Source organism: Pyxicephalus adspersus, chromosome 7, assembly GCF_032062135.1.
Source record: "Pyxicephalus adspersus chromosome 7, UCB_Pads_2.0, whole genome shotgun sequence".
Lineage (NCBI taxonomy): Eukaryota > Metazoa > Chordata > Amphibia > Anura > Pyxicephalidae > Pyxicephalus > Pyxicephalus adspersus.
The window spans coordinates 27228413-27243753 of record NC_092864.1 but is presented as its reverse complement, the minus strand read 5'-3'; the positions used below and the strand labels follow the sequence as shown (position 1 = coordinate 27243753).

The 15341-nt window shown below is 41.9% G+C and overlaps 3 protein-coding genes and 1 long non-coding RNA gene across 4 annotated transcripts; 2 read left to right on the top strand and 2 right to left on the bottom strand.

Moving 5' to 3' along the window:
* Window positions 1-1691: 1691 nt before the first annotated feature.
* TMEM177 (transmembrane protein 177) lies at window positions 1692-4883 on the top strand. The gene is made up of 2 exons (XM_072417937.1): window positions 1692-1789; window positions 3053-4883. The coding sequence occupies exon 2, from the start codon at window positions 3063-3065 to the stop codon at window positions 3990-3992; it is 930 nt and encodes a 309-aa protein (XP_072274038.1). The 5' UTR covers window positions 1692-1789; window positions 3053-3062; the 3' UTR covers window positions 3993-4883.
* A 1270-nt stretch (window positions 4884-6153) lies between these two features.
* On the bottom strand, window positions 6154-8852 carry LOC140336022 (fibrinogen-like protein 1-like protein). Its single transcript, XM_072419076.1, has 3 exons — window positions 8755-8852; window positions 6859-7035; window positions 6154-6587 (listed from the first exon to the last, which is right to left on the bottom strand). The coding sequence occupies exons 2-3, from the start codon at window positions 7028-7030 to the stop codon at window positions 6154-6156; spliced, it is 606 nt and encodes a 201-aa protein (XP_072275177.1). The 5' UTR covers window positions 7031-7035; window positions 8755-8852.
* Window positions 8853-9897: 1045 nt separating this feature from the next.
* LOC140334525 (uncharacterized) lies at window positions 9898-11086 on the top strand. Its single transcript, XR_011921575.1, has 2 exons — window positions 9898-10438; window positions 10683-11086. It is a non-coding gene; the product is annotated as an uncharacterized lncRNA (long non-coding RNA).
* A 2289-nt stretch (window positions 11087-13375) lies between these two features.
* LOC140335370 (fibrinogen-like protein 1-like protein) lies at window positions 13376-15070 on the bottom strand (the record flags this gene model as incomplete). Its single annotated transcript, XM_072417936.1, is given in 2 exon segments — window positions 13376-14354; window positions 14889-15070. Coding segments are annotated over 2 exon segments (883 nt in total), but the record flags the coding sequence as incomplete, so codon positions are not given.
* Between the last annotated feature and the right edge of the window lie 271 nt (window positions 15071-15341).

Below are 15341 nucleotides of genomic sequence, written 5' to 3'. Positions count from 1 at the left end.
TGCACTGTATTGTACACACGGGGGGGCTGCTATACGGGGGTTGCATATTTGGGAACAGGAAAAAGCAGCATTGGGTGACAATAAGCTATGCTACAGTGTTGCTTTACCATTAAGGAAAAAGCTGCTGGGAGGAGAGAACAGACTAAAAGAGGGATGAGCTGATCAGTTTACTGTTGCTTTTTTCACTGTTCAGTCACAGGGCAAACCTATGTTATTTACCTGGAGCACAGAAAACTCTGATATCCTGCCCTGTAGGACAGATCCTGGTGTAAATCTTAGGATTGGATGGACTTTCCGATATGGGTGGTGTTTTGCAGCAAGAAATGCCATGGAGGAATAAGAAGAGAGCAGGTACACGGCAGCAAGGGGGTTAAAAGGAGACTCCACACCCAGATGTTTAATGATTGGTTGGTTGAAGTCCAAGAAGGTGAAGTGTGCAAGAAGAAAGAATCCTGCAACCTCATGACACAGGATGGGCAATGACGTCACAGCTTGTGTTTTATAACATTATTGCCCTGGGGCTGTGTCAGGGGGTGACACAACCACCTACAGCTGCCATGGCACTGGTTGTGTATCGCCCTCTGGTGGCGATAATGGGGAATACAAAGCAGCTGCAAAAATAATACAGAGAGCTCAGGGCATCTCTGGTGCTTTCTGAACACTTCCTGATTTCTGAACTTTTTTGGGTTTTGAATTAGTTGGTACAGAATAAAAAAAAGTCAATTTTTGATGTAATATTACCGTTTGAATGCAGATTGGAGACATTGAAGGTTATGTATGGCATGTGGTCGTGTCAGAGAACCCAGGGCCCATCGGATCACATTGCTTTCCTTCTATTTTTGTAATGTTGTCCTGTGGTCTCCTGTATGGTAAATCACTAGGGCTCTCTAGAGGTTTTCCGGTCCTCCAGTTGTTCATTTTGTGTTTAATGGTAGAGAGGGATTCCTCCTCTAAGTGTACTGGTGACCATGATCACTGGAATGGGATTTCCAAAATGTTACAGTTGTCACCAGAACAGGAACAAAGGGGACACGTATTCTGGTGACAGATGTTTATTTGTTTTCCCTGGACAGGAAGTAAATCCCCCCATGGCACATTATTTATTTTTAAATCATAAGGTTATTCCTTATTTTAGATAATGGGCGGAGCTATGCAAATAATCTCATCCCCTCAGCCCCCACTGCACATTCATAGCATCCGGTTAGCTGTACAGATACAGAACTATTATAGAGCTAATTATTACAATCTGAAAACAGCCCCTTCCAGCTTGTAGAGCATTATCAATGCGGGAGATAGCTGTGCAGGATAGAACAACCAGAAAGCTTATGGTGAGAAGGGTAAAAGCACAGCATAGGAGACTACGCACATAGAACATACACACATTACAGCCCCTATACAGTACGGAACTCCGCCCCAATCTCTAAGCTCCGCCCATCTTATTTGGACCTACTTTTTTCAAGCCCCGCTCTAAGTGTCAAGTTTACTCGTAACTCCTCCTTCTCTCCGCCCTTAAATTGTTTCTAAGCTCCACCCCATCTTATATATACCCAAAAAGAAGCCCCGCTATATTTTCACGTCTACTCGTAACTTCTCCTTATCCCCCTTCTTAAGTGTCTCTAAGCGCCGCCTCATATCATATCTAGCCGACAAAGCCACGCCTTACTCAGAACTCCTCCTCCTTCCCGCCCCCTCCAACGCAAGAGCTCCTCCCTAGATGCAATGTAACGAATGTTTCCTGCGTGTGACGTCACTGGAGCGCAGCGTCCTCTGTGCTGCACGTGTGCTGGAGGTCAGTACCGGGACCGGAGCGGGGGAGGGGTGACCGTGGGATTCGGTGGGCTCAGAGATTTATAAATCGGTCACATTCTGGTTTAATGATATCTACTTTTAGAATCGTGTTGTGACGTCATAGCTGAGATGGTTTTTTGGCGTCATGTGATTATAATGGCAATGTGACATCACAATAATGAGATCTAGAATAATAATAGGACATTAGATTGTGAGCTCCTTTGAGGGGGACAGTTAGTGACATGATTATGGACTTTGTACAGCGCTGCGTAATATGATGGCGCTATATAAATACTAATATAATAATAAAGTAATAATAATAAATAGGAGAAGCAAATGACAGACAGTGACACAAGAGGAGAGGACCCCGCCCCGAAGAGCTTACAATCTAGGAGGTGGGGGAATTAATGCACAATGGGAGGGGATATATGGAGTGGGGGTATAGCGTAACAGTTACAGGTGGGGTTTTACCTCTTTTTTCCTGACACTAGACAGATACTGCTGATTTGTGAAGAAAAAATGATGAACCCTGGTAGGTCAGATAGACACACCAGGTTGTTGGCGTTTACCCCATTGGGTGAAGTCCTTTGAGTCTCTTTATTAACCTACGCGTTTTGCCAACACGGCTTCCTCAGGGGAGCTTGAGACATACACAAACTATTAAAAGTGAGTTTCTATGTGAAATCAGGAAGAAAAAGGGTACCGAATATCAGTTTAGTCATATATGTTGTGGTTGCTCAGTCTTAAGGTCTTTAGGTATAATAGTAATAGGTCTCATTCTCATATATCATGCTGGATAGGCATTAGAAAGATCTTATTAGATATCCGAATAAGGTGGGAATCACCTAAGAAGATACTTAGTACTTAGTGTTGATTAATCAGGAATATAATGTAAAAAAGGGAGCCAAATGAGCCCTAAAGAAAACTATTGTACTCCGTTGAGGAAGTACTGGCCAGACGCAGAGTGTTTCTCTGTGTAAAAGCCTTTTATATACAGTTTGTATATGTCTTGAACTCCCCTGAGGAAGCCGACTTGGTGAAAAGCGTAGGGAGATGAAGAGACTCTAAGTACTTTACCTAATAGGGTATACGCCAGTAACCTGGTTTGGTTGTATATAGAGTGTTATCCAGTAATGGCTGCAATGGTGCTTTGATGCAGCAGCATTGGTCCAATTCTCACCTAGAATGAAATGTGACAATAATCAATGATAATAAGACATTCCGTAGACCTGTGAAAATTCCTAACATTCTGTGTTGTTTCCAGGCGTGGGGTCATGGCACTCCAGCTCTTCCTGAAGTTTTGCACATTCACCCGGAATCACAGAGTTAAGCTGCTCGGCGCCTCCTCCCTGGGACTGTTTGCCGCTAATATTTCCTATCACGTCCTCCCAGATCAGACTTTCCGGAAGGTTTACCAAGCCTGGTCCAAGGGAGAACCCGCTCAGCTGTCGGAGAGACTCCACCAGCTCTTCCAGGATGTCCTGGCGGAAGCTCGCTGCCCCTCCCCCTCTGGATACACCCCCTTCGCGGGCTATGGCTTCCACCCAACAAGTGCCGGCGTACCTTGGCTTCCCGGTGGATGCATGATCGGTATTCCCGCCAATTATAACAACATGGGAGAGGACGGGGCCGGAATTGTGGAACGGTTGTTGGTGATTAATGGTGAGGAGGTGGACTGGAGCAGCGACCTTGGGAAAAGGCTGAGGGACTGCCTGGTGTTCTCTACAGACGCCAAGAAATTCTCATTGGCTCGTGAAGCTGTCCATGCGCAAAGTGGTGGCCCCCTAATCCAGGCATCTGTGGCCCCTGTCTGCCTCACCGCTGTCTGTGTTTCCAGTGTAGGGCTGAAGCAGCTCCTGGGCCTGTACACGGGCCCCATATTATTGAGGGGGATCTTTAATCTGCTTGCCATCACAGTTGGACTCACCGGATACTTTCTGTGCTCTGACTCGGTCAATCAGTGGTTGGATTTCAGAGCCGACAGCAAAGCAGCTGCCATATCCAAATCTTACGCCCAGGGTGGGCTGGAGTTCTACGATAAAATATTGGCCCGCAACCGGATCCTGAGAGGAATTATGGGTAAACAGGGGGAGACCATGTACGCCCCAAGCGGTAATGTGTTTCCCAAACCTAAAGTGCGGCTAAAACACGCCCCATATACTGCCCGAAGGGCCCGCATACAGCGCACACTGGAGACCATGTGATCATCATTGGGGAAAGATATTTCCTTGCGGGAGACAGCAAAAATATGCAGAATTTTATGTATCAGAACGCAGCCTGTGGAGAGGGATCATCTGTAGGGCTATCATTGGGATCCCTTATGGGGAAATTTGCTCTCATTTCCTGTACTAGGATCCACCAGGTACTGCTGTGATCAGGACTTCCTGTACTCCCTTATAGAACATTCTCCATGTATTGGGGAGCCACTGGCCCAGAAGTTCAGCTACAGTGATGCCATTGGGGTCACTGAGACAGGAGGTAAGGGAGATCACCCTGACATCAATAAAACCTCATAGGGTTTCTAACCCTTCCCACCGGTATTTGAAATAATAAAAAAAAATGCTACATTTGAGGGACAGTGAAAATGAAACTGTATAGCCCTATTTGTCCTTGCTCTTTCTGTCCTCTAGGTGGCGATGTTTCACTGTAAATCTTGTCTGATCATAAAGTTTTGTTGAGGTTGGCAATTTTTCCCCCTCTGCTGTCCTGTGTATATATTATGTGTTCAAGCAGATCTTACCTGAAAATGGAAGGTTAACTTATGCTGGGCCCCTCCTTTATTCTAAATCACCTATTTGAAAATAAAAAACATACCTGCAAAGAAAAACTGTTACTATATGCTCTATACACCCCATCTTTCTCATCCTTGATGTCACCGTCATTGGACCGCAGAGCAGGGGAAATCCAAAAACTGTGGTCCATTGCAAGAGCATATTCTCATATACCTGATCTGCCTAGCCATAGGATTGTACCCAGAAGGACCAACTTTCACCTCCATAATGTGGGTGCCCAGGGTAGGGGCCTGGCCATCTTCTGCAGCCTTCTATTTAAGCAGAAGGAGCACTTTAAAGTGGAAATAAACCCAGAAAACAAGAGTATGATCTATGAAGTGGTGTCAGATTCCTTATTGTGCTGTACATACTTGCTGATTATGGCCCAGGTCACCCACACCAAGGGGGATTCAGGTTCACTCTAAGGAAATCCAGAGAAAAGAGACTAAATGTAGTATTTGGAGGCTGCAAGAACAGAAGCATCTATAGATTTGCATTCGTCACTCTGTGTGCCAGCAGTCCTTTTCAGATTTTGGCCTCCTTTAACCAGGGGTGTAGTCCTAAAAAAAGAAGATAGGGCACCGTACCATCTATGGCAAGCGCGCATGCACATCATTGTTATGTAAACGCCTCATTCCTGGGAAAAGTGAGGGCAGCGTGTGCCAGCCCCGCTAAACCCCTCCCTAAAAACCAAAATGCCTCCTCCCATATAACTGTATATTCAGCATCACACTAACATTCACACACTATAATCTGAGCCAAAAGTAGATGATCATTGATAATTATCATATCAGTTTAGGATGATAAATAAATACAACAACAACAACGACATATGTGGTCTGCTGGTACTGATTTTTTGGTTGGGTGAAGTTTTACCCTTTGATTTTCTCCATAGCTAAAATATAGAAGTGTGTATATTATAGAACACCATATGAATACCAACCAGTACTGTGTCATTTCTGTTTAGTTTATTCAGCCAAGCATTGTCCCAGGATAACCTTCCACTTGCAAATGATAGGAATGGAGCAAATCTTGGAGTGTATTATAAATTAGTTCCCCATCAATTCAGCTGCATGTTTGCTGATATCAATGTAAATCCCTATACTTTGCTGGTTTCAATGCACATCATAGCACATTCTGCCACCTAGTGGTCAGTTTTCAAAAGTGCACATCATTTACAATAGTAAATGAATCTAACAAATTTAGGATTGACTCTATGACACAGTCAGCGCAATTATTTATAAATACTTCTCATGTACTATACTATGATATAAACATACAATTTTGTTCCAGGGTAATTTCCAATCAATATTAAAATCGGTTTAAATCAATCCTTCTGATTGGCTATAAGTATTGGATGTGCCATCTACATGTTTGATCATTGGTACTCAAATATCAATCATGACACAAAGGAGTGTATTTATAGACTATTCCTCTGTCAATTCACTCTAAATTCGTCGCTAATATTCGGTATTATATTCAGCATTTCCTATTGTATAATCTGGGCACCTTGACAATTGGCCACTAGGCGACAAAACAAGCCATTGTTTTTATGGGCACTGAAACAAGAAGTGTAGAGATATTGTAACATTGGTCAGCGAATTTCAGACGAATGGACAGGGTAATCATTTATAAATAGACACCAAAAGATATTTGGAATTGAACACAACGCAAGCAATGCAGCGGTCAGGTAGAAACTGTCATAGTCGGCGTAATTTGTCTTGTTTTTAGAGTCTACAAGGAGGAAGCGGACTTTGTTCCATTTCTGAGTCGTTAGGAGGTGAATGTATTTATTGCCCAGGTAGTGGTCCAGCTCGATGTTCCCAAAGCCGAATTCGTAGCCCGTCCAGGGTTCACTCCAAGTGATTAATATGTCGAAGGTGTTCCGCTGGATGACAGTCCAACCACCGCAGTCGTACATCAGACACTGGACCACCAGATAAGGGGATCCCTCGGGGCGGATCACATAGACTCCACTTTTTCTGTGGCCGAGTTGGTAAAGTTCTTCACAGTCCCTGGTAAAAAAGACTGAAAGGAAAGAAAGGTAAATTTTTAAATTACGTGCCAAAAACTTTTTTATATTTCTAAAGTTGGATAAGCATTAAAAAATGATGTAATGTGCAAGAGCTACCTTAATTTTTACCATTGTTTATGTGGGTAAAGCTAAACAGTCCTTGTAGTGGCTGCTTCCATTCCTTTCACCTGGTGATCCTGTTCACTACCCATGGAAAAGCATACATCTGATTGGACGTTGCCCACCCCCTGAGCTGGGTGGGGATAGGGAAGGGAAAAGTCTCACCTTTCCTTTGGCGCAGCTCGTTATAATTGAGGGCAAGGGATATATTATCGATCATGTGATCATTATCCACCAATGACGTCTCTTTTCTGGACTGCTCCGCCACCTCCGATTTGGTAAATGTGACCCCTGAAAGGAATAACCAACCGATTGTCCATAGCTTTGGCCCCAACATCTCTACTAAAGGAAAAAAAAACACAATTTTACCTTTAGGAAACTTTTTTGCCACAATGGCCCACTTTAATTGTTAGATAAAATTCTTATGGCTGAACCTCCTTCACCAGAGTGATCAGCAAGCTGTGGACAATATAATAAATACTGTGTACAGAGCAACCCCAAACTCTACTAAAAGAATAACAGACATGCATATCTGGTTAGTTGGAAAAGGTTTCCCTTATAATGGTGGACACGGAAGGGCCACCATACAGCAGTGGTCAATAGAGAAGGAGCACCCTACATTGGTGATCAATGGAGAAGAAGACCCCTTATGTTGGTTGACAGTGGACATGGATCCTCATTCATTGGTTGTCAGGGAAAAAAGACCTCCTTACATTGGTTGGTTAGTTGGCTATGTGGTTAGTTGGTTATGTGCTCATTAAGAATACTGGTCAGCGGGAGAAGGGACCCTATATATTGTTGTTGACAGTGAGCTGAAGAGGGGGCCCCCATACACTGGTTTAAGTGGGAAATAGACATGGGCCACCAAATATTAGTGATCAAGGCAAGGGCCCCTATACGTCTCAGTGAAAAATGACTTGAATACAGTGGTGAGTGGTTGGAGAATGTCTTCTGCGTTTGTGGTTAGCACACAAGGACCCTCCTACATTGGTGGTCAGTGAAGCCTAAAAGGGGTTGATGTTGGTGATTCCCTAACTGAAATTCTTTAAGACATCAGCAGTAATACGTGTCACCTATCTTGGTCCACCGTGGTGCCTATCATTTTAAAGGACCAAGATGGGTTATAAGTGGTACCTCCACTGTCTCCTGGAATTTCAGTAAGTTAATTCAGTCAACTTTCACCCAAAATGTACAATTATAATGTTTGGTCTTAGATCCCCAATAAACAGATTGCACATCAGATTAATCTGCAGGGGATTTGTAGTGCTCGTCATCTCTCCGTCTTTTGTACATTGATGATAAGGAAGCAGCAATGATGCATTTTCCAATTTTCATTTTCACCTATTAAACCCCCGCCACCACTTTTCAGTATTGATGTAATTTTCTTCTGATAGATATCTGTAACAACAATTATCATCAACACTTTGGGGAATATTTATAAAGCCGTGACTGTCCCCAAACATGGTGATGATACCAGGCACTGCCATTTTAAACACATGGAGTTGAAGGATTCCCATGCAGTGAAAATTTAAGATTGGCTTTATCATTGTCCCCAATTGTATTAAAAAAAAAAAAACACAGAACTTCAAATTGGATTGAAATGTTTGTGCTTTAGAAACGTATTATAATCGTTTTCCACTAAAATACAGAATTTGTGAACCTTATCACTAAACACTTTGAAGTGTTCCTGTAATTGCAAATAAATACATTTTAAGTAGTAAAAAAAAAATCTGCAGCATTCGTTAAAATAGTCTTTGGTGAACCTACCATGACTGTCCTTATCCAGGCATTTCCTGTTTAGGGTGACAACACGCTGTCCTAGTCTCCTAGCTGAGCTCCTGTGTTGTCACTCTGGCACAAGTGGCTTTTTTTGTGCACACATTACACAGACACAGTCCACTGTTGTCACCATTAGGAAACCCACTCTAAGAAATGCCATCGCTGGAATGCATGCAGACAAGAAGTGGCATGAAGACAATTGTTTATAATACGGGGGTGCCTTAGCCAACCAATGCCATTAAGTTCGGGTTCACATGTACATTATTATTATGTTGTACCCACCTCATCAGATGCCGGGCCTGAGGAAGATTTAAATTCTTCAATCATTTCCCTTTTATACCAGGTGTGATTTTACTTTGGGGTCACTGATTAACTTGAGAAATGTCTGCTGACCAGGAAACAGAACAGGCAGCAGCTGCTAGCTGTTTTATTATTTTTTATACCAATGGACCAAACCAAAGTCAATTTATATAAAATTCAATAAATCTTTCATGGGGTTTCACATCCCGTATGTGGCAAGCTTGTAACATTCTTCGCACCTCGGGTAGCAGCTGTTGGCACCTCTGATACCGGCGTGCCATTGTGCAACCGCACAATCGGTGATGACGGAGATCCTGCGTGTGTTCACAATGAAGGATGTTCTTATTTGTAGAAGTGAGCGTGTGTCAGAATCAACAGAGATCTCCCCAATGTAAAAAAAAAATCTCCAATACACAAAATGATCCCAGTGGAAAATGTCTTCTCTGTTCCTGTTTGGGGAAATTGTGGTCCCTTCCTTCAGGTCACCAGGACAATGGGCAGTGACTTCCCCCATGGCGGACACATTTGGTAATAAAACCCCAAAAGGAGATTTCATTCTTCATTATTCTATTCCTAATTCCTAAATGATTTGCAAAATTAAGACCCATAAAAGGTATCATCTGCTGTGCTGAATAAAAGGGTGACAACACTTTTTACAATCTACAGTCGGATTGTCACCACATCTCTTGCCAGCTTTGTGGACACCAGAACCCAGGTAGGTGAATCTACCAAGGAGCCATGGCTACCCCCATGTAATGGACTATTATCAGCCATCAATATAAAATGGATTTCATGATTTGGTCTTATACCCATCCTAAATACAAGTCTCCCTGCTGACATATTTACTCCACATACCCCAAAGACCAGATTGGCTCACACCCACATCATCACCTTCATCCACAATTTTTGAAGTGCAACATTCTCAGAAACCCTGATTGCACATTAAAGGGCTCGGCGGCAAGCCATAAACTCAGGGTTAGTTCAGATGATTAGTGAGCCTACTTTTTCACACCCATGGACTGCAATATTCGAGACTTTGGATCAGCTTTAAAAATTGAGACCCATAGTGTCTCACCCTTGGCCTCCTATAAGGAATGAATGGGGCAATAGTGAGTGGTTGAGTACTGCTCACTGTCAAATAATGAAGTGCTAGTTCTTTAGGAGTCAGTGCAGCAGGTGGAGCAACCAGGTGGTTGGATCGGTGCCAGCTACTGGGAGCCGCTCAGGAACCACTGTATGGCTAAAAAAGTCCTTATTCCTTTTAATACAATTTCTTTTTACATTTGAATTGGAGACCCCTCTCCTTTCATATTTACTGACGCGGCAAACCCAGAGCCTCCTGGCATACATACGTCATGTATCTCAGGAGGCTGCAGGCTGCTCAGATCTCAGGCATTCACAGAGGGGGCTTTCATCTAATGTAAAAAATAACTGCAGATCTCACACGTGTGCAGTGAAAATTTAACATTTTCCAGAAGGCACATCACCCAATCTCGTACCTGTGCAGTGCAAGGTCGGGTGATGTAGGAAGAAGAACCCGGAAGACGAGGAAGAAGATGGCAGCACCTGATGTTTAGCTGGCACCAGAATGAAGAAGGAAGACAGAGTGGCGTGGGATCTATAGGAGTATGATCGTAGAGGAATCTATGGCTTTACACCTGTAATGGTAAGATATTACATCACCACTCATCAAATTTGGTTATATCAGGAAACATTTGCCCACCCCATGTTAGACAGAAGCAGCAACACTCACCCATCCAGAGCTTCACCTGCTGCCATCACCCCCAGAATTTTCCCCATCCCAATAGTCTTCACCGACTCCACTAAAGCCCCAATACACTCACCTCCTTCAGCTTGTCCATTAGCCTTTTTTAGTAACATTTATTATTTCTCTCCACATGATTATCCAGATATTGCTGGACCTTTAAAATACAGGAGATGGATATCCCTCCTTACCCATAGGGCAGCCTGGTTAGCTGGTGCCACAAAGAACCTTCCATATCCAATTATCAACAAAGGAAGAAATGACCAAGGACACCCCCCAAAACCTCTCTGCTGCTCTTCATCAATCGATTTCCCAAAAAAGATGCCGACCAGAAAATTCCTTCTTCATGTCAAATTCTCTACTGCCATACAAATCCCAACCCAAGGTTCTGCAATACTTTTTGTTGGTTCGGGAGGTTCCTTTTAAGATATTGCAAAAATAAAAATATAAAATCTTGTTTTATAATTGTTTTGCCTTCTCTGGATCAGCTTTACATATTTCTTTCTGTCTGGAGTCTTTGGTTTTCTATGTTAAATTTATTTCTTTTGTTGAATGGACTTGCGTCTTTTTTTAACCTGACATTCTATGTAACTCTGTATGTGATAAATGAATTGGTTTTATGATTAGGTGGTGTTCTGCACTCACCATTATACAGGGTGAGAAATTGTGTAAGGAGAGTTTGGAGGAGCTGATGTTCACAGGTGCCCTGGAAGCAGATTACATATGAGCCTGAGACTATTGGATGGCCCTCTCCAAGACTGGAGAAGATAGACTATCACAGGAGAACCTGGGTGATCCAACAAACCTGGAATAAAATTCTTCAAATCGTTTTCTACTATTTGACAAATGTTTTCAATCCTAGTCCAGATCCATCCCATGTGCTGGATCACCCAGGTTCTCCCATGATAGTCTATCTTCTCCAGTCTTGGAGAGATTTAATAAATCAGCTCAATGTAAGATCTCACCATCTGGTAATGTTCATGGATAGCAGATTTTCTTTCCTATTAGAACTGAATGAAAAAAGAGCAGTAGCATCCTATAATTTTATACAATGAATGCAGCGGAGGGACCGCTGGGAGGTGTATACTTTATATGTAGTCTTGGATTGACGTATGGATGCAGTTTATAGTTTGAGCACCACAAATGTGTTATCAGAGAGCTCATAGCAATACTCTATAGAAGAGGTGCTCTTTCGGTTCTGCCCCTCGCGGGGACACACAAGCCAGCCATACATTGGTCGATTTAGGCACAATCCCTGATATTTATTAATACGCAACTTTAAGGTCCCCAAATAATTGTACCACATCCCTAATTAATAGGACATTGGACCAAAAAACTTATTGGGACTTTTCAGGTACAAATATTAAAATCATCATTTAATCATCTTTAATTAATCCATCAAACACCCAAAAACAAAATCATAAAACATTCAGTAAACTAATGACATATACAGTAATGACCACTATTACATAACTAAAAATTGACATGTTACTCTACGCGTTTTGTACAAATGGCTTCATTGGGAGAAACACTGGTATCTGAAACAAACAATCCATATTATAAAACTGGAACAACACCATTAAAGTAATATACCATTCAAAACAATACTGTGTGACAATTTAAATTATTCAACAATTATTATCCATATGATAAACATAATGAATGTTGTTTATTGTAAATTGTCACAATGTATTGTTTGAACACATCAATTTTAAATTATGTGGATTCTATTCCAGCATGCTATTTTAATATAATATGTTGCATTTTTATCAGGAACATAGTCATTGGAAAAAAAGGCTGAGGCTGCAATGATAACAGCTATTTAGGGGTTGTTTGTCGCAGTACCTCTTTTTGACCACAGTGGCACCCAACCTGCCAGACTGAGCACTGCAGGGGGTCATGGCCCCTCCTCCTTAAACCCCTTTACACTAGACATTCATTTTTTTGGAGGTTGGGGCTAAACTGGGCTTTTTTAGCATAGGTGAGTAAAGTTATAACTCACTGTAACCTATTATATAAATAATACAAATACTTAGTATCTCAGTTTTGTATGTAGCGGTCTCATATAATCCCCCTGCACAGGAGAATTTATTCTAAGAGGGGGGGGGTGTCAACATGTAGCCAATAAGGTTTTACTGTACGGTTTAATAAGTAAATGATCAGGAATTCATTATGGTGTTTGTAAGCTCTTCTGGGCAAGGTCCTCTCCTCCTCCTGTGTCATTGTTTGTATCTGTTTGTCATTTACAGCACTGAGTAATATGTTGGCGCTTTATAAATACTGCTTTTTGATAATAATAATTAGTGTCTGGATGAGAAATGTTACTGAACAAATTGAGAAAACTTTTTTGGCAGGGAAGTTTTCTACAGTTTGAATACTGTAGTAGGAAAGTAGGAAAATTTCATGTATATGCCTCCACATGCATTGCAACTCTGTCATTCTGCAGCGTGTGTATTCTGATCTCTCTGCTTTTCAGATCTATTACAGTGCAGAAACAGTCAAATAAATCTTGTGGAATAGGGTCCGCTTGCTTTCTCTCTGGGATCCATATATGACATTTTCCTATTCACTATGCAAATTGTACCATTACTTTCAGTCCTATTCATAATAAAGAAATTGTATACAGGACGGAGATCTATGCATTCCCTGATATTGTTTTTTATATGTTCATGCTGCATTCTTATTTCTCTTGAATCCCTTGGTGTAATCTATACATCACATCTTATCCTGGATGGTCAGAATGTACCCAATGACCATGCATTGCCAGTATAGAGAAGCTCCAAACATTCCAACAATCAAAAACAATGTTTCACATTCAGAAAAAACAGACACATTGGATGATTTTAAATGCCCATTTATTAAACATTTCATTAATATTCTGCACTTTGTGTCTCGTTTCACAGGTTTGATATCACAATAGGGCCAGATTATTCATTTTAAAAAGTATTGGTAAGGACCAGGGACAAAGAAATTGCTAATCCCAGCAGCTCCTTAGCAGGTGGAGGTGGCAAAATTTGAGTAAAGTGAATGTAAAGCTGACGCATTTTACAACTGTATGCAAACAAAAATGGCCGTACATACAATTTACTGGCTGTTTTTCATTATTTGCCCCGGTTCTAGCTATAATGGATGGGGTAGTACTCGCCAGCCCCAGGCAGGGATATGGGGGAGCAGTTTATGCTCCCCGGCTTTATTTTAATTTCAGTAGCTGTGCAGGGGTTTTTCTCATTGCATAGGTCACCCCAGTATATGGCGCCATCCGTATTGAGGATAGCAGTGTTACAATGGTCAAACCACCACCCGCCTTTCCATTCCTTTGCACAGTTACGTTCCCAGTGGTCATTGTCCTTGTCCGAGGTGGAGAACTTCATATTGTCATGGATTCCCGACTCCTTCCAGACAGTGAGGGCATCTCCAGCATTTCCAGAATAGTTTCCCAACCTCAGAGCGTACCCATTGGCCTCCCTGTCTACCCTGAAGCTTGAATAATCGGCATAATGCTTATTACCCTTACTGTCAGTCAGGAGGAACCGGACAGAGAAGGCATTCTGCTTGGTCAGCTGATAGATCAGCTCATTTCCCAGCCAATGACTGCCCAGGAAATCACCAAATCCAGTTCTGTAGTCATCCCAGTTACTTGACCCAAAGGAGACGTTGCCTTCAGGAATCTTCCTCTGCAGAACAGTCCAGCCGGCCCCCTCGGCACTGAGGTCACAATACACTACCAGGGGGGAGGAGTTTTTGGGCCAGATGAGGTAGAGTCCACTTATTCTTCTTGAGTTCAAATAAGCCGCTCTGCAGTCCTTTGCCACAAGTTCTTTAAAAATAAAATTATTTATAAATAATTAATTTTTTGCATCTTTTTATAGAATAACAAAACATTTTCACTTTTTAAAATAACGGGCAAATTTTTTTCATAATAAATAAAATGTCAGTAAAATAAAAAAACAAATATGCACTTATTGGTCCCATAAATCCCCTTTGCAGATTTATACATATTCCAAATGCCTGTGGCTACAATTCTTGCTCCGTTGACTTCATTTGTAGCGGCCCCATTGTGCTGTATAAGTGTGACCACCCCCATTCATGATACACAATGCAACGAAACATGGGACATGGAAATTCTGGCAGGAAACTGACATTGCAACCACTCTGCTACCCTCTAGTGTTCAGCCAGAAGTAGTGACCTTTACCAACAGCATCTACACTGACTGATGGTATAATCCAATAAACAAAATAATGTATATTCACATGATGAGGGGACTATATAAGTTGAAGCAGTTTTATATGTACACTGGGAAAAAGCTCACAATCAATGATCATGTGTCAATACCATAAATCAAACACTCACCGCGGAAGACGCCATCCCAGGGGACGTTGATCAGCTGGTCAAGAATCCCATTGCTGAACAGATGTTTGTTAGCGATCTGATTGTACAGGTCTTGGCGGGATACATGAGTCAGGAATGCATTGCAGGTGATCCCAGCAAAGGTGAGCAGGAAGAAGGAGCAGAACATCCAATCAGGAAACATTCTGAAAAAAAAAAAATGATTACCATGAGACCACCAGAGCTGCAGTACATAGAACGATGAGGAGCAATCTAAAGTACATTTCTGAAATGTTCTAAGCTGATCCTCCTGTGCTGTCTGCCTCTGACTGATATCAGTTAAATTGTTGCTGTTTATTTCAAAAAGATTACAGAATCGTGATGGGCAAAAATTAGAAATTTCATTTGGGGTGGTGGGAACATGATATAAGTGAAATTGTTAAAAAAAATGACCATACATTCTAAAATATATTATGA